Genomic DNA, 25,466 nt, shown 5'->3' on the forward strand with positions numbered 1-25,466 from the left:
TAATAGAAGATACCTATAATAAATTAAAACCGCCTGAATCACACCAAATTCCTCATTGCTGCACTGCACTGCTAGGCAATTTGTCGACAACTGAAATTTATGGCCCAGTCGCCCAGTACGGCTCATTCTTCAGCTGGGCGTATACATTTCTACCACCTCCCAAGTTTAGTTCGACCAGATCTGTATATGGATATGCCTAAATAAATATGGGAACAAGTTTTTCAAATATTTCAATGCCGAATTGCTGCGTAGCGACCGAACCTGATACATACTATCTAGCTCATTGGTCTACAATTGAGATCGGAAAGACTATAAAAGGTAATGTATTTACGTCCCATTATAATGAAGCAAAATGTATTATTTATCATTTTTGAGTTGTCAAACGTACTGTAGCCTCACAGAAGCACAGGTGGTTCTGCATACAAAATCATTGCAATAGTGATTTACACTGTAGCATAAAGCTTAACGGTAAACTATAATCTTTCATTAACTAACTTTATTTTTAAGTGAGAACTGTCAGCTGTTTTCTAACGAACCTACTAAGCCGGTTTCACCTTCCCGCCGAGTTAAATAAACAAAAGAAGGCCTACAAACAGTTAGTTAGCCGCTCAAGTTGACTTTGAGTTGGGACCACATTTCCTACTTGTTTACCTAATCTAGATCTTAAATCTCGTACGCAGAACATCTCTAGCCATTTAACTGTCCTTAGAAGGCTGTTTCGTTGTTGTATGTAGTTGGCGTGGCGTGGGCGAGGTTGCGACGCGCCGCTTTTTGTTTCATGGCGGCGCTCGAATTTTCCCGGACGACTAGATCTAAACACGAGGAAACGAAGTAGCGTCTTTGTGGGCAGAAGAGGTATATGTGGGGGTGGCGGAACCGTATACAAACAATCAGATAGTTAATAACATAAAGACATAATAACAAGGTAACTTCCATTTTTAACAGTTTTTATTTGGTGACATTTAGCTTGTAAAAGTATTTATTGTTATTTATTTACAAATCCTATAAATTTTCAAATAACTACAAGTAAATTGTAATTATTAGTTTATAACCATAGGTTTTTGTTTCTCTGTAGAAAAAAGGCTTGTCCACTTTTTGTACGTCAAAAATTATAAAAAAGAAGTTCCCCGAAAATCTATTATACAGGGCGATTCAGAACTTATCAAAAAAATAAAAAATTCGGATGTACAGGGGACTTACAAATACAATTTTGTAAAGAACAAATCAAGAAGGGCAGTGCGAAAATGATTTAAAATTACACTTCTGCACGGCACTGGTCCACTGTAAAGCCTGACCTGGCATAATGCGACCGGCATGGCGGCAAAGTGTGTTAAAAACTGACAAGAACTTGAAAGAATTTCGCAAGGAAAGAAATAAATAGAATTTTATAGCACCTATTTTTCGTTATTGTTATTATTAATTAATAAAATTAATTTGTGATTATAAATAATAAAATAATTGACATATCTGATGTTACAACAACTGTTCAAAAATTTGTCCACCGACGTGTAAGCACATTTGGGTCCGTCTCACTCTGTTTCTACGAACTAACACAAATGTCGTCTTGCTTCATCATAAATTAAAACGATATCCATCAACTCCGAGTTGCTATACACGCAAGCCATCTTTGACACTAACTACTAAAAAAAAACTATTCTAAACACTATCACAGCGACGATTGTAAAATCGGATTTCAGTATTCGGAGTCGCACTTTCCCTCAATATCATCTTGTCTATAAGATTCCATATCATTTGCAAACCTAGATTTTTGGTATCGACGAACTTTGACTTCATTTGCTGGGAATTTTAGAAAATTTTTTGTATATATATTTCTATTAGTTTAATATTTTAAAAAATATATTATTTGATTTCACAAAAAAGTCCAACGCATGGCATATTAGATATAGCTGAATCTGTAAATAGAATTATTATCTGATTGAACTAAAATATACGAGGTTAGTCAAAAATAAGTACCTACTTATTTAATTTAATTTCCGGTCACATCGGAAGTTGATCAAATAAATGGTTATCATGTTTCTGATTTGATTCTGCCACATTTTTTACGTAATTTATATTTTAGTCAATCAATTATCTTAACAGCGGAGGAATATATTGCAATAAAAAATAATTGTGGATCGCCTGCAGGGAAACACCTTCATGGTAAGTACTTTTTTCGAACACCTTTGAGCTAATATCCCATCCTGAAAATTGAGAAACTGCAAACGCCTTTCAATATTGCCAACCCTCATAATATTGAACACGGATAAGGTATATGAAGAGTGTAAACAAACATATGTTTATGTTCCTTTGAGCTGCCATTTTCAATATCGGGCTTAAGAGATATTCCCCGTCTCTCGGGAATATTGATCCTGATGGTGTTACCGCACACATATCCTGCAAGCTGTTTGTTGTTTATTAGAAGCAGTCATTCTTCGGTGACGGTAAATCCTTAAAGTGTATTGGTAGAACGAAAACAAGCGTGTACATCACCGTTATCTTAAGAAAAAATTGTCGCATGAAAGTTTCTAGACGGCAGCAATATATTTTTATGATACAATGAGAAGCATAAATAAAAATGCGAAAAAAGCTCGTAAATATCGTCCTTGTTGAGGTTTGTTTCAAGGACCAGAGTTTTTTGTATCTCAAATGTTATCTAATGTAGTCCTAAATCAGAATAAAAGTATGTGGATGAATATATAGAATTTGGGTTAGCGAATTTGAGTGGGATATGAAATAAAACCCCTATAACGTAAATTAAGTGTGTGGACATATGTACGATATGTTATTTTATTTATTAAATATGGAGGATACTTGTAAAATAATAAATTGTGAAATAATACAACAGAATGAACTTTCTTTCTTTTCTGCATAGTTCCATTTAGCATCAGTTAATTTATAAGAGATAGGCTTAAACTTCCTAATGCCATAAATAAATCTTCAGCAAGATTTTTGTAACTTTTCAGTTCTATTGATTTCTATTTTATCAAGACAAGAACATAAACAACGTCGCAATAATTGAATTGACCGAACCAAAGCATCCGATATTTGAATTTTAAGTTTACGTCAAAGAATATGACGACTTAAATATACCATTTTCAGATTACCGTTAAGCCTTTTGAATACAATTAAGTATTAATTTGTGGTTTAAAACGTTAAGTCCGTCTCTAATACCTACTTTTGTACACTCCAAAGTGTCGCCTGCGATGTTAACTTTAAATTTTCTTGTACAATCGTTTTCCTGTGTTTACCGAATATCATAATATAAGATTTTGTCCCATTTATATCAAGGTGATGTTTTACAGAGAATTCAGATAAACTTCTAATGTCAGTATTTAAGGCCGTATTAGCATTAGTTACTTCTTTTGATTCGAAATATAAATAGATCAGAGCATTGTCTGCATAAATGTGTACCTTACTATTTTATAAACAACTATACAAATCACATCACGTATATATAGTAAATAAAAGTGGTCTAAGGATAGAACCTTGAAGTACTCCACATGAAACGACACCCCGATATAACTCCCCTTTATCAGTTTCTACAAACTGAATTCTATTATTCTATTAGGTAACTATGTATAACTATGTCAATAATAGAATTCAGTTTGTAGAAACTGATAAAGGGGTGTCATTTCATGTGGAGTTCCTCAAGGTTCTATCCTTGGACCACATTTATTTTCTTTATTTTTATGTCTCCTATAATATTTATTGTTGCAACAATTGAGGTATTTAGATATTTTCTGTACTAATTATTGAATTAAAGAAAACACAACAAAATAGTGGGTCATTAAAATATATTTTTCCAGACGAATTAAGAAGGTCATGAAATGTAAGAACCGATAGATTTGGTTGGTATACAAGATGTTTAAAACCGGGAAAGATAACTTTGCTACCTCAGAAACTGTTAGAAATAGAAAGGGTGGTTACATTAGAGCAAAATTGAATAATTTATTTAACATGAATTCGGATTTCAATTTTATCCGTGTCCGGCTGTTTTTGAACACATTGGAAAAAAAACGTTTCTGTTCAAGGCCATTTTTGGTCCTCTGCACGTATACAGGGTGATTCAGAACTTATCCAAAAAAACTGTGAATGTATAGGGAACTCTTACAATAATAATTTCAGTTCGAAAGTGATTTAAAAATACACTGGAAACTGATCCTCTGTAAAACCTGACCTCGCGCAAGGCAAGGAATGCAGCATGTAGGTACGGACAAAAAATTGAAAGGATTTCTTTCCTAATAGCTGATTTACATTGACAATTTATTGATAAATTAATTCATGAAGTCGCATCATCAAAAAATTGGACAAATGTAATGCACCAAATCTGCTGTCAAATAACTACATGAATTTATTCATCAAGTTCTTGACGAATTAGAGCATGTTCTAATTTTCGTCAATTTCTTCGTGAAGTTCAGAAGTACCAACCCAACAGACTTCCAGTAATGAGGTTATGTTATTGGAATATGTAAATAATTGTGTGGCGTCGTACTAGTTTTGCATTGTTTTTACTGATTTGTTACTTACAAAAACTAATATTTATATAATGTGTCAAAACGGTACCGCTATTGTATCACTACAATTATGAGTGGAAAGGTGACATTTTTGAAATCTATTTGCTTCTTTGATTCATTGGTAGAATACAAACGTCAAAAAACTTGACAAAGTCTGTAGCTGTGTAAAACCACACTGTTTACCAATAAATTTGTGGGTTAATTCATGAAGAACTTCGTCAATTTATTCATGAATAAATTGTCAATTTAAAACAGCTATAAGGAAAGAAATAAGTAAAATTTTATAACACATATTTTATATCAGCAAACTCAACTGCTTTTGCCGCTATTGTTATTATTAATTAATAAACTTTATTTGCAGTTTTAATTAGTAAAATAATTTGACATACCTTATTCAAAATTTGGTCCACCCACGTAGGCTCGTCTTACCCAGTTTCTACGAACTAACAAATGTTCTCTTGCCTCACCATAACATAAATGCTTCACCATAAAACTAATGTAAACACTATCGCAAAAACGTTCATGCTAAAATCGGATATCAGTATTCGGAATCGCCTGGAGCCATGTGGAGACAGAACGCATTGCGCACAAGGAACTACGCGAATAACCCTGGAGACTACAATATTCCAGCGATGTAAGGGTTGTAAACTTTAATATTTTTTTTCTCGGAAACTAAGGATTTTACAACGCATCTACTCCCAATTTTTTCTGGGTGAAACACTGTATAGACAAAAATGTTTGTCCAACAGTTTGCACCATTGTAGTCTTTTATTTCGAGACTAATCGTATTATGTAGGAGTAGTTGTTAGTGTTTTTTTAATGAACAGTTCAGAAAGCTTTACCATTTACAAATTTAGCAGTTGTTACTCTTAAAAATTATAGAAGGAGGTACAAGCGTGGTGAGTTTTTTTCGGACCAGTATCGAAGGCTTCTTCATTAGTTTTTATGGTTAAACAACATCAGTTTAAAATAAAACATTCTAAATTATTAGTTTTCGAATTTTTACTCTATTATGAAGATATTAATTCAAACAAATTCATCCTTGGGTGGCAACAGAGTTATATTAAATATACAAGATGTTTCTTTCTGATTACATTATTTAATAATTTCAATAAATCAAATGTGTGTTTTGTATTAAAAGTTCATAGTATTTCCGATAATTATTGTAATTTTATTTAAACGCTTACCTGTGCATTCACCGAAATTTTTTTATTATTTTTGTCATCATTATTCATTAAACTGTTTTCGTATCCTTTTTTCTTCCGTTCTGCCACATAAAGGACATCAAAGGTGCGACTTGTTAATCCGCTATCTACATTAAATTTTAATTTGTTAGAAAGGCGGGCAACTGTTTCATTAGACATAATTTCATTAACAATGCCACACGATCCTTCATTTTAATCCGCCTTGTAACGGTGATACCGTTAAAGACATTGTCAGGCAATGATATCAGTTACGCCTAATAAGGGCACAGTAACAGCCCTCCGTCGTTGATGAAGACAAGAAAGGGCGTGTGAATTTTGTGAATCTTGTTTAACAGGTGGCTGATGCAAAGCAGCTTACGTGATCTTGCTGTCAGCGAAAATCTTATATTCACTCAAAATTCAACCCGAAAATAAATCCACTGATAAATTATTTTGAATTTATACTGATATTTTATATTGTGTAGTTTGATTTTTTGTTATATTCATTGCTGCAAATCTAACCCTTGTTCCAGTGATGGCACGACGAAAGAGACACCAGAAATCCAAAGTATCTTGAACGTCCGCCAGACGGCAAGACAAGCAACAATCCGCCTCAGCATGGATCACAGCGTCAAAGCTATGACATCCCCCCGAGTCCTAGCCAGAGTCCTCAACCCCCACCGCTTTGAGAACGACGAGCTGGAGCAGCTCTACCAGCGCTACATCTGCAAACTCCAGCACTCGAGCGTGGCCGCCGTCGTGGCGCTCTTCGTGGTGCTCACCTGCCTCCTGGCCACCCTGGGGTTTTTCTTCGCCCAATCGCCGACTGTCCAGAACGTCTACCATGCCGTGCACTGCATCCTGTTCGCGTTGCTGCTTGGTTTCGTCCACACGAGGTTCATGCAGGACGCCTACCTTCTGTGGGTGTGCTACGTCGTCCTCTTCTTCCTGGCGACGTTCTGCGCGCTGGCTCTGCCGCTCTACCCCAAGTCCGCTCCGGCGAAGGTGGCCGCGGAGGGCACGTGGCAGGTCGTGTTCGTGGTGTTCCTGGCGTATGCGATGATGCCCTTGAAGTCCTACATAGCTGCTGTTTTCGGTTTCATGCTGTGTAGCGCCCACCTGGTGGTGGCTTCGATTTTCGCCACGGATTTTCCTCGAATGATGTGGCAGCAGGTAAGACATATTCTTTATTCGAGGATATTGTATTGGAACATACAGAATCTGAAAATAATACAATTTGAATAAGTGAATAACGTCAAATTGAAATCAAAATTACATAGTTAATGCACAGACAGTCAAAATTTAAGAAATTGCAAGCACACGCTTTTAATAAACTGAAATAATTCACGCAAATGCACAATCAAGTAATAAGTAAAGAAAGTTTATTTTATTTTGAAAGTCAAAAAATCTAACAGTTATCAACAGAATTACTTAATTTAGCATTAATTTTTTTTAAATTAACAAATAACATACTTCTCATATCATAAACAATAAATTGGCATATCTATACACTATTTCAGTAAATGTTAATATCATACAGAAAATTTAAAAAAATAACGTAGAAACTAATTTTATTGGCGAAATACATAAAAAACATATTATAATTTTAGAATAAACAGGAATTTATTATAAGTTTTGTATAATAGTACTTAGTTGTAATAACAGTATATTTAAGGGAAAAAAAATGTAAAAATGTTAGTTAATTAGAAGTGAAACTGAAAGTGTGATAAACCGAAATTTAAAAAACTAAACTTAATAAGGAAAGTTGCATTTCAAAAGAAACTGAAAAATCTGGAATAGGGAATTACTTAGATTTATAGACAATTTTAACATAAACCTAAAGTTCGTCATAAAAAGTTTTCATATAATATGGAATTCTAGAATATTTCTAGAAAAATCATTGATAGTCATTTGTTTGGGATAAATAACGAGCGTTCAAATAAAAACGTGGTCGAAGTTGGCTCTGACACATTGGACGTAGGGAGTAGCTTATAGTGACCAACTTAACCTCATTTCTAAACGAGTTGTATAGCAGCTGTCAGTTTCAATAACGTTAATGACTATATAACTTTATTTTAAAGAATAATCGTGATAACAATAACAAACAATTAAAGGAGCTGCGGAAAGTGTCCCCCTCCTTGTCCCAAGCACTTTTCACACCTGTTCCTCAAAGAATTAAGACATTTTCTAATATGCTCGGGGTATTCTTAATTTCACGAACCTTGTCTATAAGTCGAGCCTGCAGATGGTTTAAATCAGGAATAGGCAGTTCAAAAATAGTGTTTTTAAGGTAAGGCCACAAAAAGAAATCACACGGCGTAATATCACATGACCTCGGTGGAAATTCATGTTCAGCTTGAGACTTATTAGTCGATTTTGGAAAACTTCCCTCAACATATTCATCGTCTCGCCTGCCGTATGTGCCTTTGCGCCATCTTGTTGAAAGTAAAAGTTTGTAATTTCGTTTTCTTCCAACTGGTTAACAAAAGGAGCGATAATTTCTTCTCTATACCTTTGCGCAGTAAGAGTACCATTAAAAAAAATAGGTCCATAAATCCTCCTTCGATTGAGAGCACACCAAACTCCAATTTTTTGAGCGTGTAGAGGGCCCTCGACAAAAAAGTTATCTGGTTTTTCAGAAGACCACATTCTCATACTCTGTGAATTTACGTAACCACTTAAATGAAACCAGGCTTCATCAGAAAAAAGGTGATATTATGAAGTTCACCGTAGTTGTTTAAAAACCATTCACAAAATACAGCCCGTCGCGGAAAATCAACTTCATGAAGTTCTTGCTGACAAGTTAAACGATAGGAGAACAAACGCAAATCTTTTTTTAACACTGTGTGGCAGGTACCGACTGATACTTCCACCATTTGTGATAAGACACGTACAGAAGTTCTTGGCGCATTTTCCATTATTTGTTGGACATTTTCTTTTAATTCTTCAGTCCGCCTTTTAGGTCGGCCGCTTCCTTCTTTTCTTGTTACACTGCCCGTTTCACGAAAAACATTAACACAACGCTGAACTGCACTTTGAAAAATTTTGTACTCAACAACGCCGGGAAATTGATTTTGAAATTCTATGAAACATTCCTCAATAGAATACTTCCATATTCCATCAATCTTGCGTCCATTTCTGAAGTAGGACTCTATGATAAACACTTTTTGTTCTTGAGAAAACACCATTTTAAACGCTTTTTAAAACGAAAATATTCAAATTGATAGCGGCGATATAGCGCTTTGACAGATGACGTTTAAGTTCATTTGCTATACGCTACGCCCTACGTCCAAATTTTCAGAACCAACTTGACCACGTATTTATTTGAACGCTCGTTATATTTAACAACAGTCTGAATTGTCTATAGCCAGTCTGAGTTGAGCCATGTCGCAAATGTCGCTCTGAAACAAAAAGAAAACAGTTAAACAATTATATACAAGGTGTCCCACGGTGACGAGACATTAGATATATTCAGAGACTCCTTCGATTTTAATTTTGAAAATTTGGGAAATAGTGGTTTCGGGCATGCCCTTTTCAACTAAAATAATGGCGTTCATCTAAAGTTTCTGGTTATATCGGAAGTTGACGTCATCTTCGTTATTTTAAATGCAACGCCCTGTTTATTATTGCAATTTTGGATTCTACGTCAATATTTAGGTGAACTTTCATTAGGGTTCATCCATTAATCACTTGAGGTCCAAATAGGGGAGGAAGGGCTTTGGATAACATTACTATTGCTCACAATGGGGAGGGGAGGGTTGTTGTTACATATCACGTGTATATTTTCGCGCAACCAGGCCCGAGAATACCTTGCTCTGAGCTGCGATATAACATCACGATAAGTGGCACGCAATTGACGTGGTCGATCTTTGTAAGATCCTCCGTCGCCCCGCCCGCGCTGGTTGACAGCCGCCGCTGTTTTTTTGCTGTATTTTTTATTGATTTTCATAAAAAATATTCTGAAAATATTGAAGTTTTTTTTAACAAAAAAATACACATGATGTTAGATATGGGGGGGGTAACTTACAACCTCACCACGTATCACCAGGGGGAAGGGAGGGTGTAAAAAAGTGGCCTAACCACCTCACGTGATTAATAGACGACCCAAGTTAAGCGTTTTTGATGTATTTAATTTTTTTACAAAGAAAAATAAGAAAGTGCCTAATTCAAAAAGACGTGTATTTTACAATAATAAAGTTAGAGCGATAACATTTATAGAGGACATAACTAAAACACTAAGTTTCCCTGCCATAATTTCGATGTGACTTAATTTCATACAGGGTGGTAGAAATTTAATGCCGAATTTAGTCAACTTTGAACCATCTTAACTTATTTTTTTTTAATGCAACACCCTGTATATTTTGCGCAACCCGATGAACAATTTTGTTCTCTTTCGAATGGTATAATAGTTCGCTAGACCTATCTCTTCTGGTTTTTATGGTATTTACTGTTTTTCGTGCAGTCAATGGATATCGCATAATTTCTTGCGAGGATGGCTGTGAAATTTTTGTAGTTGTTTCCAGCAATATCAGCAGTTAGGGGTCTTGTCTGATGGGGTTAGATATCTTTTGTATACTTAGATTTCTGGTACCGAAGGACATTGATATGATTTAAAAAAAAATTAATTTGTTTGAATTGTAATAAATTTTATTTCATTATTAATTACTAGCAATTTATTAGATATTATCGTCACGTCACTGTCAATTTCAATTTTTTTGCTGCCACTATTTCCCTGTTTTACTTTTTTACATTTTCACCACTTTTTAACGCACGATTTAACATTTCTGACAGACACTTTCGTTAAAGAATTTCACAATTCTACAACATCACTCACCGAAATATCCGCATTTCAAGCTCGATTTCCCTGATATTGTTTTTGTCAAACAACGTCGTTGATCTGGTAAATTAATTAGATTACCCTCATTACAATCAGATAGACCACTAACATCCACTTTTATTTCCAACAACACGTATTGGACTAAGATGAGAAAATAATCACACGAATCCCACTTATACGCTTATGACACCCACTGTCTTGTACAAAATTTTGACGCAATACCTTGCTGTTTAAAAAAATATATCTAAAATTTGATTTTCAAAAATAATCTTCGACGCCTTCTACCTCAAAAAACAAAAGACGATAGTCTCGTGGCAGCCTCTGATTTTATGGTACGTTATATAGCCTGTATATACCGAGTGTTCAAAAAGTTTGCAACACCCCTTCTATCTCAGAAAATACTGCTCAAACAAAAAAATGATTAGGAAAAGAGTTGCAGGGTTTTAAGTGAGCAATCCAACGGTGACCTTGACCATGACCTTCAAGGTCAATTAGAGGTCAACCTGAAAATTTTAAATGGAACCGTATATTTTTGACCTCGAAAATGGAAAAAATTTAAATTTTTACGTTCGGATATGACCTTGACCATAACCTTCAAGGTCGTTTACAGGTCAAGTCGATTTTTAATAAATGACCCGATATTCTTGACTGCGGAAATTGAGTGAGCGTAAAATTAAAAAATGACCTGTACCATGTCTTTGACCATGATCTAAAGGTAACTATAACGTCAAACGTAAGCAAAGAACTTATGTTTAATGCTCTTACGAAAAAAATGTAACTGCAAAAAAAGTATACGGTTCCATTTAAATTTGACCTTTAAATGACCTTGAAGGTCATGGTCAAGGTCATATTCGAACGTAAAAATTTCCATTTTTCCATTTCTGGGGTCAAAAATATACGGTTCCATTTAAAATTTTCAGGTTGACTTCTAAATGACCTTGAAGGTCATGGTTAGGGTCACCGTTGGATTGCTCACTCAAAACCCTGCAACTTTTGTCCTAATCATTTTTTTGTTTGAGTAGTATTTTCAGAGACAGAGTGGGTTCCAAACTTTTTGAACTCCCGGTATGTAACTGCTATGTTTTTGTACGAAAAGGTCATATATTCCGTGATGCATTTAAAATAGTTTAGCTTTTTTTACGTATATGTATACATTTTTGAATATTTATGTAATTAATTCCTTTTATTTAATTTAAAATAAATACATAGTTGCTGAACACACTTTCATGTGTCCATGTGTAAAATGTATGGGCCGATGAAATCGATATCGCCAGCATCAATTTTGAAGTCGAATAAACAAAGTCATGTTTGGAAAAATGAAAGTGACTATAATGAGTTAAAAAAAATGGTTGTCCAAACTTGACCTACATTTAGATCCTCTTTTGAACTGCACAAATTGTAGATACAGGATATCAGAAAAGTTAAATATAAAAATATGCCATGAGTCGAAAGACAATGATTGTTTAAGCTTCTGTTTTAATGGTGTCAAATACAGGGTGTTTCTGAAAAAAATGCGATCCTTGAAATGGGCAATAGAGGCCACGAAAATAATCAACTTTTATTAAGTGACCTAATTTCAAAAACACTCTGTATATCAGTATAAATACACAATAGTTCTTGACACATTACCATTTTTAAGAAAAAACTAACTAAACGACAAGAAATGTTCACTCAGTAACAAGAGTTTTTTTTTTAGTCAATTACGTTATAGTATTTTTCAAAACAAATTTACGTTTATTTTGTTGATATCATCGAGTCGTCAATGTCGAGCTGATGACATTTTGAAAAGGCCAGTAAAATGGTGATATTGAGGCACCCGGGGCGGCCTTGTACGAGTTTATTTTGTTAATCGTCTCGGGACCGTACAGAATTGCATAATATTTTATTTTGTGTGGTACTTCTTTATGTCGGCAGCCATCGAGTGAAGGTCAAGTTTACGCCACGATTTTAGATGAATTTTATCGCCTTTTTTATCTCTACAAAGTATGATGTGAAAGAATGAGTCGGTATTTTTAAATCAGAGATAAATGTTCAAGAGGACCTCGCAGAAGATAATGTTAGCCTATAAATTACAAAATTTCCAGTTACAGTAGTAAATAGTATATTGGGGAGTATTTTTGTATTAATTTATTAATAGAGACTGAATCTGTTCAAGATCACCTCACAGAAGATAATGTTAGTCTTATGTTCTCTAAATTGCAAAATTTCCAGTTACAGTAGTAAATAGAATACTGAGGAGTATATTTTTATTAATTTATTAATAGAGACTGAATCTAAATGTGTACTTTATTTTAATAGCTATATAACTTGCGGTGTAAATGAGACCAGTGAAAATATTCATTTTTTCTAAAATCCATCTATTCACATGTACATTTTGAGAACCATTGAAGGTAGTTAATTCTGTATGTGCACCAATGAATTACGAGTTTGCCAAGTCCTATGGCAAGAAAATTATTCCTCAATTTTTTAACTTCATACTGTTGGTTAAATTCAACTCTAAAGTGGGTTCCATTTAAAAAAATGTAAGAGTTTTTAAGAATAAATTTAATAAAATTAATAAATAAAATTAAATCATACAGTAAACCCATATTTTAACTTAATAATAAAGGAACACGTAAACGATTGAAAAATCAATTTAAACCAAATACTATCATACATTTTTACTATATAGGGTGATTCAGAACTTATCCAAAAAAATTTGGGAATAGATGCGGCATGAGAAATGGAGTCAATATTGTAAAAAAAAATTGTAAAATCCTTATAGTTTCCGAGAAAAAAAATATTGAAGTTATAGTACATTCAACGACTACATAGCTGGACAACTGTAGTCTCTAGCGTCATTTGCAATCGTCGTTGCAACAGTATTTACCTGTTATCTGTTGTGTTTACAATATTTTTTTAGTAGTTAGTGTCAAAAATGGGTAGTTAGTGTCAAAAATGGTTTGCGTGTATAGCAACTCGGAGTTGATGGATATCGTTTTAATTTATGGTGAAGCATTTGTGTTATGGTGAAACAAGACAACATTTGTGTTAGTTCGTAGAAACTGAGTAAGACGGACCCAAATGTGTTTACACGTTGGTGGATAAAATTTTGAACAATTGTTGTAACATCGGGTATGTCAAATGATTTTATTATTTAAAAACACAAATTAATTTTATTAATTAATAAAGGCAAAAGCAGTTGAATTTGCCGATATAAAATAGGTGCGATAAAATTCTATTTACATATTTCTTTCCTTGCGAAAGTTTTTGTCCGTTTTTATCACACCGCCATGCCGGTCGCATTGTGCGAGGTCAGGTTTTACAGTGGACCAGTTTCCAGTGCCGTGCAGAAGTGTATTTTTAAATCATTTTCGAACTGCCCTTTTTGATTTTTTCTTTACAAAATTGTATTTGTAAGTGTCCCTGTACATCCAGATTTTTTTTTGTATAAGTTCTGAATCACCCTGTATACAACAAATAAATTTAACGAAAGATAGTACAAACTACGTTTAGTCAACAATCCGTCAAGATGAAGTTGTCATAGTCTTTTCATCCACATGTAACTAACCGCAGTAATTAATTCACTGATTTTCGAAATAAATACATAACCTACAGTACATTAAAAACTAGGTATAATATAAGAATAGGTTGCAATACGCAAATAACGAATATAACATTTGAAATGAGAAATATGTACGTACTTGATTTTGTACAAATTTGCTTTAAATAAGACACTTCTCTCTAGTCTGATTTTCAAAGCACTGACCTGTTTACCGCCTACCGCAACGCTCGTCTCGAATATCATGTGAAATGACAAGGGAGAGAGAATTTTAATTGGAACTTTATTTATTCTTATTAGATAAACGGGCGTAGGCTTGCGAAAAAAAGGTTAGCGATGGCAAAACGTAAAAGTAACTTGCAGATTTTACTACAGGATGTTTCTTATACAGAAGTCAAAAATCCAGGGGCATATTCTGTGGCCAAAAATAAGGGTTTTTTGTTATATAAATGTGGGGTCTTAGGACAGCCAGTGTCCAGCTACAGCGTGTCAAAAATTAATAAGAAATCAGTTTTTAATTTTTAATTTCTAAACTCCTTGAGATAGTTTAACTGAATTCGGTGTGCGTATTTAGTATGATAGTAGATATGAAACAAAAAATTACCAGCCTTAGAAACTTACCAGTGGCGGAGGTGTAGGTATCATCGATCATTATTTGCCAAAAATATATCATGTATAATATTACAAATTCAATAGATCATCATATAAGCCATTGTATGGTCTTCATTTTTTGTTTCTTTACACTTTTTTGTATTCCAAACCGATTAACAAAATTGATTTATTTGATCAAGTGCATGTTTATGATACTCATTACATTACTTAAAATAATTAACAATTGAATTACTTTACTATGACTTAGTATAACAAATGTTGGAAATGGCCACCTTCATCCAAAATACATGCTTTAGATCTTCTAGAAATTACAGCTCGAACACGTGCAAAAATTTCTGGAGTAAGCTCTTATTACATCACAACCAGCTATAATTTGTTGAAGAAAGTGCTCCCCAGTTTCAATGTGAACCTTGTTAACTAATGTCTTGAGATGTTCCCAAACAAAAAAATCAATAGGGTTCATATCGGGTGATCTGGGTGGCCAAAGCTGGCCTGGTTCTTGAGTGCCTCGTCCAATCATGTTATTACCGAATCTCTCATTTAAAAATTCACGAGCAGCAAACTAAAATGTGGGTGCGCACCGTTGTGCAAAATCCACATTCTTTCTCTTCGTCAAGTAGTTCAGGTATTACGTTTTCAGGAAAATGTCTGTAGGAGGCACCGGTTAAACTTCTTGATAAAAAGTATGGCCCAACAAAAAATTTTCCAATAATAGCCACTCATACATTCAAGGAAAAGTGATGTTGAAATTGACATTCCATTATGGCAGGGTTTTCATCAGACCAAACATGTTTATTGTGGAAGTTCATTATAACATCTCTGGAAAAATTAACTTCATTGGCAAACAATATGCCAGCGATAATCAACAAAATTGTAGGCGACCAGGATAGCCTTGCGGCAGTAAGATTTGAACCCTTCATATGTGATACGGATATAACTGTTGATGCTTCAGAACGGACCAAACTATTTTATGATTCACTTTAAGATTTACAGCGATCTTCCTGATACTAGTATTTGGATCTTCTTCAATTTCGTGTAGAGTAGCTTCTTCCAATTCAGTCGTTCTAACACCCAAAGGTCTTCAAGGAATTGGGCCTTTCTAAAATGAGCCTGACTCCGAAAAACGTTGAAAAACATTCCTGAACATTTTTGGATTTGGAGTTGGATGATTTGGAAATATGTATTGCCATATAAATTCGTCTAGACTCCATCTGCAAGGCCATAAATGTAAACCATATTGTCCATTTCAGCATTTGCATAAGCCAGTATTAAAACTTAATCTTTTTAAAAAATAAGCTTAATTTGACAATAAAATAAGATGACGGCTTCTTACTTTTTATTATTATTATTTTGGATGGCCACCCTAAGATATGTTTGAGCAATTTAAGTGACTGTAAAAATGCACTTGATCAAATAAATCAATTTTGTTGTTCATCGGTTTGGAATACAAAAAAGTATAAAAAAACAAAAAGTGAAGATAATACAATGGCGCATATGATGACCTATTTTATTTGTAATATAATAATACAGAGTAATTTTTTTGGCAAATAATGATCGATAAGACCCACACCTCGGCCACTGGTAAGTTTTTAAAGCTAGTAATTTTTTGTTTTATACCTACTGGCATACTAAATATGCACACCGAATTTGGTTAACTTATCTCAAGCGGTTTAGAAATTAAAAATTAAGAAACTGATTTTTTTTTTAATTTTTGACACGCTGTAGCTGGACAATGGCTGTTCTAAGATCCCACATTTATATAACAAAAAACCCATATTTTACAGAATACGCCTCTGGATTTTTGACCTCTATTTAAGAAACACCCTATATACAAGGTATCTCTAAGTCTGTAAATCTGTGTCATTATATTACTTTACTGGGTTGTTCGTTGTATTATTTTAAACCAGAAGGGCCTAATAAACCAAAGGTCTAAACCTATTGGTTTTTGAGGTACAGGGTGTAAATCACATTTATTAAAATATCTTGCTGAAAATGTTGGACACAGATTGATTAAACATTGACTAATCGTAATTAATTAAAGGTATAAATTCACTGAATTGCTGTACAAATCTATCGACCAATGGTGGAGACAATGGGAGGCACATCACTAATTCCCCTAGAATTTCGACGCCACTGAGTAGTTTGAAAATTGCAAGGGCGATGTTATTTTGAAAAAAATATATTTACCACTTTAATCGTAATATAAGATTACCACATACTTGGATAAATTTATTAAGGGTTTTTTAACCTAAAATAATCTAACATCTGAAAATGTGACGTGAAACACCCTGTGCAAGAATTATCACTGTCAATAAATGATTAATGACAATTGTTAAACCAAACTGTTTTCCCAGTGTAGGCTTTAATGTTGTAATAATTTATTTGCTTCACTACTTTTACGATCATTTCAAAGGCGAATACACGCAGTGCATCCATAATTACACATTATCATGTAATTTCACTTCGACGACGACTGCAGCGCTTTGTTTCTTTCTCTTTTAATCCGGCTGCCTATCTTTCATCCGATTTCACCCCCATTGTCTCGAACAATGAAACAATACCAAGAAAACACGCAATGATTGCCGACTGGATGCTGTTAGATAAGCTTAATTGCAGTCTTGCATTTGCGTAATTCGACTCTATTATCGTTATCGGCAAATGCAGTACGGCATGAAGGCAATCAGAAATGGAACTGGATAGTGTGCCAGCGTGATTTACCAGATTTTAACCGGAGGGCAAATATTGATCCTCCCGCTCGTCGAAGAGTCGAACAAAGTATATAACTAATCCAATAAATATCAAGAATATGGGGTTGCTTTGGTTTTATTGGATATTTCGCCTCCTCTTTTTGCCTAATGAGCCTTACACTGAGAAAAAATGTTCATTAATAAATAAATAGCTTTATAATAATATTAAATGTTAGATATTAAATGAATGCCTTTTTTACTTAAATTACTAATAAAGCAAAACACAAAGGTGCAAAGGTTTTTTCGTTTTATTATCCGGTATTTGATTCAAAAGCTTTGATCCTAAATCATCTACATCAATCAAATTTATTTACTTCCGAGTATAGATCCTTGAGGCACACCAGAACACAAAATATTTGATGAAACTTGTGCGATATAAGTGATTCGGACACACCAAACCCATCTAGTTTGTACCGCAAGAGGTCGTGGTCGAGTCCGTCAAAAGCTTTAGTGAAGTTGGTATAGATAACATCGACTTGTTTCATCTTGTCAAGTTTTTCGCTTATAAACTGAGTTTTTTGGACAAGGGTAGTAACAGTGGATCTGCTCTTAATAAAACCGTGTTGCTCCCACGCCAAAAGCCCGGACAAGGATCTGTATAAAAAGTCATGTAATAGAATCTCAAATATTTTGGAGAAATTGCAAATAATAGAAATTGGCCTGTAATTAACCAATTCATTCTTACTGCCCTTCTTGTGCACTGGACACACTCTAGATTTCCAACATTCAGGATAACACGAAGTTTTTATTAATAAATTAAAGATAGTTGTTAATGGGGCAGCAATTGATACGGTTCATCACGGCGACATGCATCGACAACACCAAATATTAACCTAAAAAGGAAAAACAATATCTAGATATTTTATAATTTTTACGTTTAAACGTACCTTATTCATTGCGATTGTGATTGTGAACTTGCCTATGTACAAAGTTGCACCCCTCAGGAGTTATTAGCCCCCAAAGTGGGGCCCTAAATTTCGAAAAATTTTACCGCAGAAGAACCAAATTTGGTACATGATTTAGGTTTATTACTAGTCTTCTTTGACTATAATTTAAAGTTAATTGAAGCACTACAAGGTGTTCATTGGGGATTACTCACCCCTAAAATTGTTCAGAACTTTTTTTTCATTGACCGTATTGATAAATATTAATTCATAGCAGAATTTAATTTTAATTTTTTTCTCTTGTTAAATTGTAAAAAACTTTTTGGTTTTCAAGGAAAACGATATTAACTGACACAAGATTTTAACAGTGTTCATTAGAAAATAATCAAAAAGTCAGTAGTAGGCTTTATCTTTCAAATTTGACAAATAGCCAAATAAATTTTACTTCACTTTTCGCCTATTTCTACAAAAAGAAAACAAGTACCTATATAGTTTTTAAATAAGCGAATATTGTATTAAGTAAAAAACACAAATAAATAATAAAAATAATAATTGATATTGTTTCCACAACAATCAGAGCCAATTGTTGAAATAAAATAATTTTATTACTAACTGACAAGTTTAAAAGATAAATTCATTACATACTACTGACATTTCGATTATTTTTTATTAAACACTGTTAAAATCTTGTTTCAGTTAATATGGTTTTTCTTGAAAACCATAGTTTTTTTTTAAATTTAACAAAAGTAAAAAAAAATTAAAACTAAATTCTGCTGTGAATTAATATTATTATTTTTCAATTCGGTCAATGAAAAAAAAAAAAGTTCGGTACAATTTTAGGGGTGAGTCATCCCCAATGAACACCTTGTAGTGCTTTAATTCAATAATAAATCATAGTCAAAGAAGACCAGTAATAAACCTAAATCATATACCAAATTTGGTTCTTGTGCGGTAAAGCGTTGCAGAGATATTAATTTTTTTCGAAATTTAGGGCTCCACTTTGGGGGTTAATAACTCCTCAGGGGTGCAACTTTGTATACAGGGTGTATTTAAATGGAGGGGCGTAAATGATACCAGATATTCCTTGGGTGAAAATAAGTCGATTTAACCTAACATACCTATATCCCAAGTCGCATAATAAAAAAGATACAGGGTGTCAAATTGAAAAATAAAAAATGTTTTTTCTTTAATAATTTCTANTCTATAACTTGTGACTTCCTGGAACGAGCGCTCCTCTTTTTGGCCGTTATTTCACTTTATTTTGATTGTTTCGGTTTCGACTATGTCATAGACAGAAGCAAGGAAACGTCGTAAATTTTGATTGCCGCCCCACAATGATTAATATGACTTTGAAATCACCAAAATCTTGCCAATGATGCTATTTAATTTTTTGCAGACCTCATCTCGTTTTTTCATAACTTTTTTTAATGTGGTTAAGTATGGAATGAGAATACAGGAGTATTTATTTCCGCCTTCAAACTATGTTTCTAAGAGTCTATGAACAATTTTCACCCCACGGATTTGTAAACGTTATGTTCCAATTCATTTACCAGACCATGAACACAGTACACCAAAAAGCCATCGTGGTCTCTCTTGAAGAACTTTCAAAACTCCTTTTCTCCATCCCTGTAGAGTTGATTTCGTTCTACTTGGTGCTACTCTTTAGTTCCGCATCTTTTGAAAGCCCTATTTTTCTAATCGGATTATTCAACTCTTCCTGATTAAATAGATCTTGACGTTTTGTTTCACGTGCTGGTACGTATTCGACCTTTCTTCCTTCTGTTTCAGTTCCATTCCCTTCTCTTTTCGCTCCAACATTGTGTCTGTTTCCCAGTTCCTCTTCTTCAGACTCGACTTTAACATGAACATCATTTTTGCATCAATCACTTCTGGTCTACTTGCTCGTATCACTAAAGAAACACTGACGTATAGTATTTTCGATCTATTTTAAACGATCAAACTGGGGTTTNTTTTAGCCATTTTCCATAAGTATACCTTTTTTGTTCAAAAAAGTCCAATATTTCATATTTTGTTACTAAAAGCTGTATACGGGGGTTGGCAAAAAAGTTACTACATATTCAATGTATAACGTTGCCTGCAGAGGGCGCCTCGTACTCGACACTCAAAAATCATTATTATATTATTTTCCCATCATTAAAAGACCTCTCTGTTGAAAATTTGAAACATTTCTGACTCAAATTGTAGAAATTATTAAGGAAAAACTATTTATTATTTCTCACTTTGACACCCTGTATCTTTTTTATTATGCGACTTGGGATATAGGTATGTTAGGTTAAATCGACATATTTTCACCCAAGGAATCTCTGGTATTATTTGTGCCCCTCCATTTAAATACACCCTGTATAGGTAAGTTTGGTTAAATTACAATATTTTGGACACCCCTACATGCACCTGCCCTGTGTCGGTTCTTATACGGGACTCCCTGTATAAAACAATCTCAGATACCTTCGAAAAATTGCACAACAAATCATTGGTCCACAATTTTCAGTAATACTAGGATCAGCATTTTTAAAAAATGGGCATATTTTTATTAATAGATGTTAATAAACACCACTGTGTAAACCAACTTATTCTGATATAAATATGATAAATTTTTTTTTGTTAAAGTCTGGTTTGAAAGTTTGCTTCGTAAAATAGTTTTAGGAAGAAGTATTTGTTTTTGATTAACAATCTTCATATACATACAAATTTTTTAGTTTACTTTTTGTTGGACGTCTTCTCTTTCAATATTGATTCTGGCAAGTTTTGTTTTAACATTGCATTTACGTCTTATTTCGCATCTCATTCAAAAAAATATTTAAATCATTTGTAATATATCCATTTTCCTCAGTGTAAATTACCATTCTGCATGCATAGCCGAATCTTTCTCCTGTTGCATTTTAGTCAACCTTTAATTAGCGCTGGGGATGCACAGACAAGTGAAATTTTCCGTTTGAACTATAAAATTAAAATTTAATGACCGTATGTTCCATAATTAATGATAATGGCAAACGATTTGCGTCAGTAAAGGAAACAAATTATGCAGTAGTTTTACCTCACGCGACTAAATTTAGCTTTATATTAATTGGAATTCAATATTCAGTACTTCCTGTTGAACCCAGTCAAATGTAGGAACCGTTTAATTATTATTTAAATGGTATTGCTCTCTACCGGTATTACGTAACCTTTGTAGACTGCTGCACTTAGGCAGACATGCAAATTTAGCACGATATGAACGTTTATTCAAATAAGTAGAGTACCTACTTCCAAATGGCACAGATATGAACATTGCAACGCTATGGGTATTAAATAATATTGATTCATGATAAATTTAACTCTGTTTAGCTACAGGGTGTTTCAGCGCTAGCTTATAGAAATTTACTGCTTTATAGATCCAATTTTTGTTCGCTCACGTCCATTTAGAGTTGTTAAATTTAAAAGAATACAATATTACGACTACAGCTATACAGGGTGATTCAAGAGTTGTAAAAAAATCTAAAATACAAAAATTGCACGATTTTTTACGAATTTTTCGAAAATGATATTTGAAAAACAAAGTACAGATAAAATGGCCGGCGGATGTTAACTTTGTTAATTTAAATGGAACACCCTGTATATTTTTACATATTTGTATAGAACATTCCCTCTCGAGCATAGTCATTAGGCCTCTCACGGCTTAATTAGTGAGATTTAATTAAAATACCTATATGCATTTTGGATCATATCAATGTCCGATATGTCAAAATATATTACAACTAAATCTGTAAATCCTTACGTAGGTAATTGGAAAAAAGGCAGAAATGCCTGAAAGAAGTCTAACAATTACAATATCCTATATGACTATGCTTGACAGAGAACGTTCTATCCAAATATGTAAAAATATACAGGGTGTTTCATTTAAGTTAACATCCTCGGTCATTTTGTTTGGACGTCATTTGTTTTTCTACTATCATTTTCGGAAAATTCATAAAAAATCGTGCTACTTTTGTATTTCACATATTTTTATAACTCTAAAAACAAAAAACTTAATTGGGAGGGTCAAAATATAGTGAATCACATTCACTATATGAGAAAATTTTTATCTTTTTAGAAGACGGCAATGTCCTGTTGGGATCTTTTGCGATCTCAGTCGTACAATTTTAACATCGAAATTAAATAACTACGTTATTCTAGGACCCGCATTAAATTAGGTAATTACTTTTATTGAGTTTGTGGTAAATATAACTCGGAATGCTCTTTACTAGCGTTGGGTGTACCACAGGGATCTGTTTTAGGTCCTGTATTACTTTTACTATATACAAATGATATCGATACTCTCTCACCTAATACTCACTTTACTATGTACGCTGATGATACGTTTTTAGTAATATTTAATAAGTCAAATCAAGCCTTAAAACTTGAATATGATATTTACTGAATAACTTGTAGCTGATTTGCCCAAAATTCATTACATTTTGATATTTAAAAAACTCAAGCTCTTCAATTTTACATTATTCAAAATAAAAACTGCGGAACATTAAATTTGAATATTAATAGTACTTCTCTACATACTGATACTGTGAACGTACAATTTTTATGTCTAAATGTGCACACAAATCAACTGGAAATGTAACTGTAAAAATATACCAAAGTTGTGTTCAATAACTTATTTATTTCGAAAGAACAGTCCTCAGTACCGATCAACTCCTCTGTTTATGCTATGCCCAAGTTGAATCTCGATTGAGGTATGGTGTTTGTTTCTGGGGTAATTCAACTCTTTCGTCCCACATTTTTATTGTGCAAAAACGTGTTTCAAGATGTATGTTTGGTGTTTCAAGTACTTATTCTTGTAGAAATATATTTAAGCAGTATAGAATTATCACTTTGCCAGGTATTTATATTTTTAAAATATGTAGGTGCGTATTCAAACACAACGGCAAATTTGTGATAAATAACACAGTATCACAGTGTCAATACCAAACAGAAACATAATTTTCATGTACCATTTGCACGTTTTTTAACTACTCATTCTATAAACTTTCTAGGGTCTAAAATATTCAATTGTTTACCTGTGGAAGTAAAAAGTATGAATAGTGAGACAACAAAATTAAAACAATATTTAATAAATGAATGTTTGCATTTCGTATTAGAATTCTCTTTCTATATAATTAATGTTTGTGTTTGTAAGTTTGACTATTCCTATACATGTTTTTTAGATAATGTCTGGGGGGAAAATAAATTATCATTATCATTATCATCATTATTATTATTATTATTATTATTATCATTATCATTATCATTATCATTATCATTATCATTATCATNAACGATGAACCACGCTGCTCTCTTAATATCTGCCCCTGTTGTTATGAAATGAGATTGAGGTCCATCGAAGATGGCTTCTTTTAATTTTGCATAATTTATTGGGAAACTGACTAGTTAATTATTTAAATATTTTTATATGGGACTAAGGAACCAGTATTTTGGAAGGGTTGTTCTATAACTTGTGACTTCCTGGAACGAGCGCTCCTCTTTTTGGCCGTTATTTCACTTTATTTTGATTGTTTCGGTTTCGACTATGTCATAGACAGAAGCAAGGAAACGTCGTAAATTTTGATTGCCGCCCCACAATGATTAATATGACTTTGAAATCACCAAAATCTTGCCAATGATGCTATTTAATTTTTTGCAGACCTCATCTCGTTTTTTCATAACTTTTTTTAATGTGGTTAAGTATGGAATGAGAATACAGGAGTATTTATTTCCGCCTTCAAACTATGTTTCTAAGAGTCTATGAACAATTTTCACCCCACGGATTTGTAAACGTTATGTTCCAATTCATTTACCAGACCATGAACACAGTACACCAAAAAGCCATCGTGGTCTCTCTTGAAGAACTTTCAAAACTCCTTTTCTCCATCCCTGTAGAGTTGATTTCGTTCTACTTGGTGCTACTCTTTAGTTCCGCATCTTTTGAAAGCCCTATTTTTCTAATCGGATTATTCAACTCTTCCTGATTAAATAGATCTTGACGTTTTGTTTCACGTGCTGGTACGTATTCGACCTTTCTTCCTTCTGTTTCAGTTCCATTCCCTTCTCTTTTCGCTCCAACATTGTGTCTGTTTCCCAGTTCCTCTTCTTCAGACTCGACTTTAACATGAACATCATTTTTGCATCAATCACTTCTGGTCTACTTGCTCGTATCACTAAAGAAACACTGACGTATAGTATTTTCGATCTATTTTAAACGATCAAACTGGGGTTTCAATCATTTCGGGCTTTTCAAAATAATTATAGAGAAGCAGCCAGAAAGCCTAATCAGTGTCAGATTCGTATCCAGCGCGTCAAAATACACTGGAAATGTCTTCATTCAGTGCAAATTCCGATATGTCATTTTCTAGTGATTTTACGTTTTTTCCAGTAATTTTTCTCAAATAACTCGATTACGAAGGACCACGAAAATACATTAAAATGTTGTTCTAAAATACATAGGATTAGGCCTTATCCGGTCCAAATATTTTTGTTCTTTCTAAACATTGCTGAAGCCTCCACGATTTTCCCGGATTTTCTGCTATTTTTAGAGATTTACTCTAATTCTGTATGTGCTGGAATAAAACTAACAATGGATTCGTATTAAGCGTGTCAAAATACATGTAGATGGCCTAGTGGAGTCCCCAGGTCAACCCACTTTTTCTATTTTGTGTATCTATGTAATTATCTAACTTCCATTTTTTTACGGTTATAAAACTAGAGAACAATTTTTTTTCAAAAATGTTAGCTGGATAAGAGGAACTAGAAATTGCGATATTTAGGCCAGGAAATATAGAGTTGGACGCGACTTTTTGTTTCGGCAAGCTGAATTTATCACTATACACTGAAAGAAATGCGTTTTATTCTTTATTAGAATTCTATATACCATTATAAGACCATTGTATACTATATGTGACAGTTAAACAGGTGAATATTGGATATAAAACGCGTATTGCTAGCACAGTTGTATAGTGACTATAAACCTTATTCTTTATTAAATTATTGTATAACTAGTATACAACGTTTTTTATACCCTTTACGAAATAATAGCAGTAACTGTTATTAAAGTGTTCCATATCGTTATTAGAACATCTAGTACTGGTTATAAGTTTTATAATAATAAATGTATTAAACTGTT

The 25,466-nt window shown here is 33.4% G+C and overlaps 1 protein-coding gene across 6 annotated transcripts in view; it reads left to right on the top strand.

The window, feature by feature from the left end:
* The window catches only part of LOC108904553 (Ca(2+)/calmodulin-responsive adenylate cyclase), a 350,154-nt gene that overhangs the window by 168,830 nt on the left and 155,858 nt on the right, over positions 1-25,466 (top strand). For all 6 annotated transcript variants that reach the window (XM_018707158.2, XM_018707159.2, XM_018707162.2 and 3 more), the window contains exon 2: positions 6,232-6,871. In XM_018707158.2, coding sequence (XP_018562674.1) covers positions 6,317-6,871 — 555 coding nt within the window. In that variant the 5' untranslated portion in view covers positions 6,232-6,316. The remainder of the gene's footprint in view (positions 1-6,231; positions 6,872-25,466) is intronic.

Source organism: Anoplophora glabripennis, unplaced genomic scaffold, assembly GCF_000390285.2.
Source record: "Anoplophora glabripennis isolate ALB-LARVAE unplaced genomic scaffold, Agla_2.0 scaffold99, whole genome shotgun sequence".
Taxonomy (NCBI): Eukaryota; Metazoa; Arthropoda; class Insecta; order Coleoptera; family Cerambycidae; genus Anoplophora; species Anoplophora glabripennis.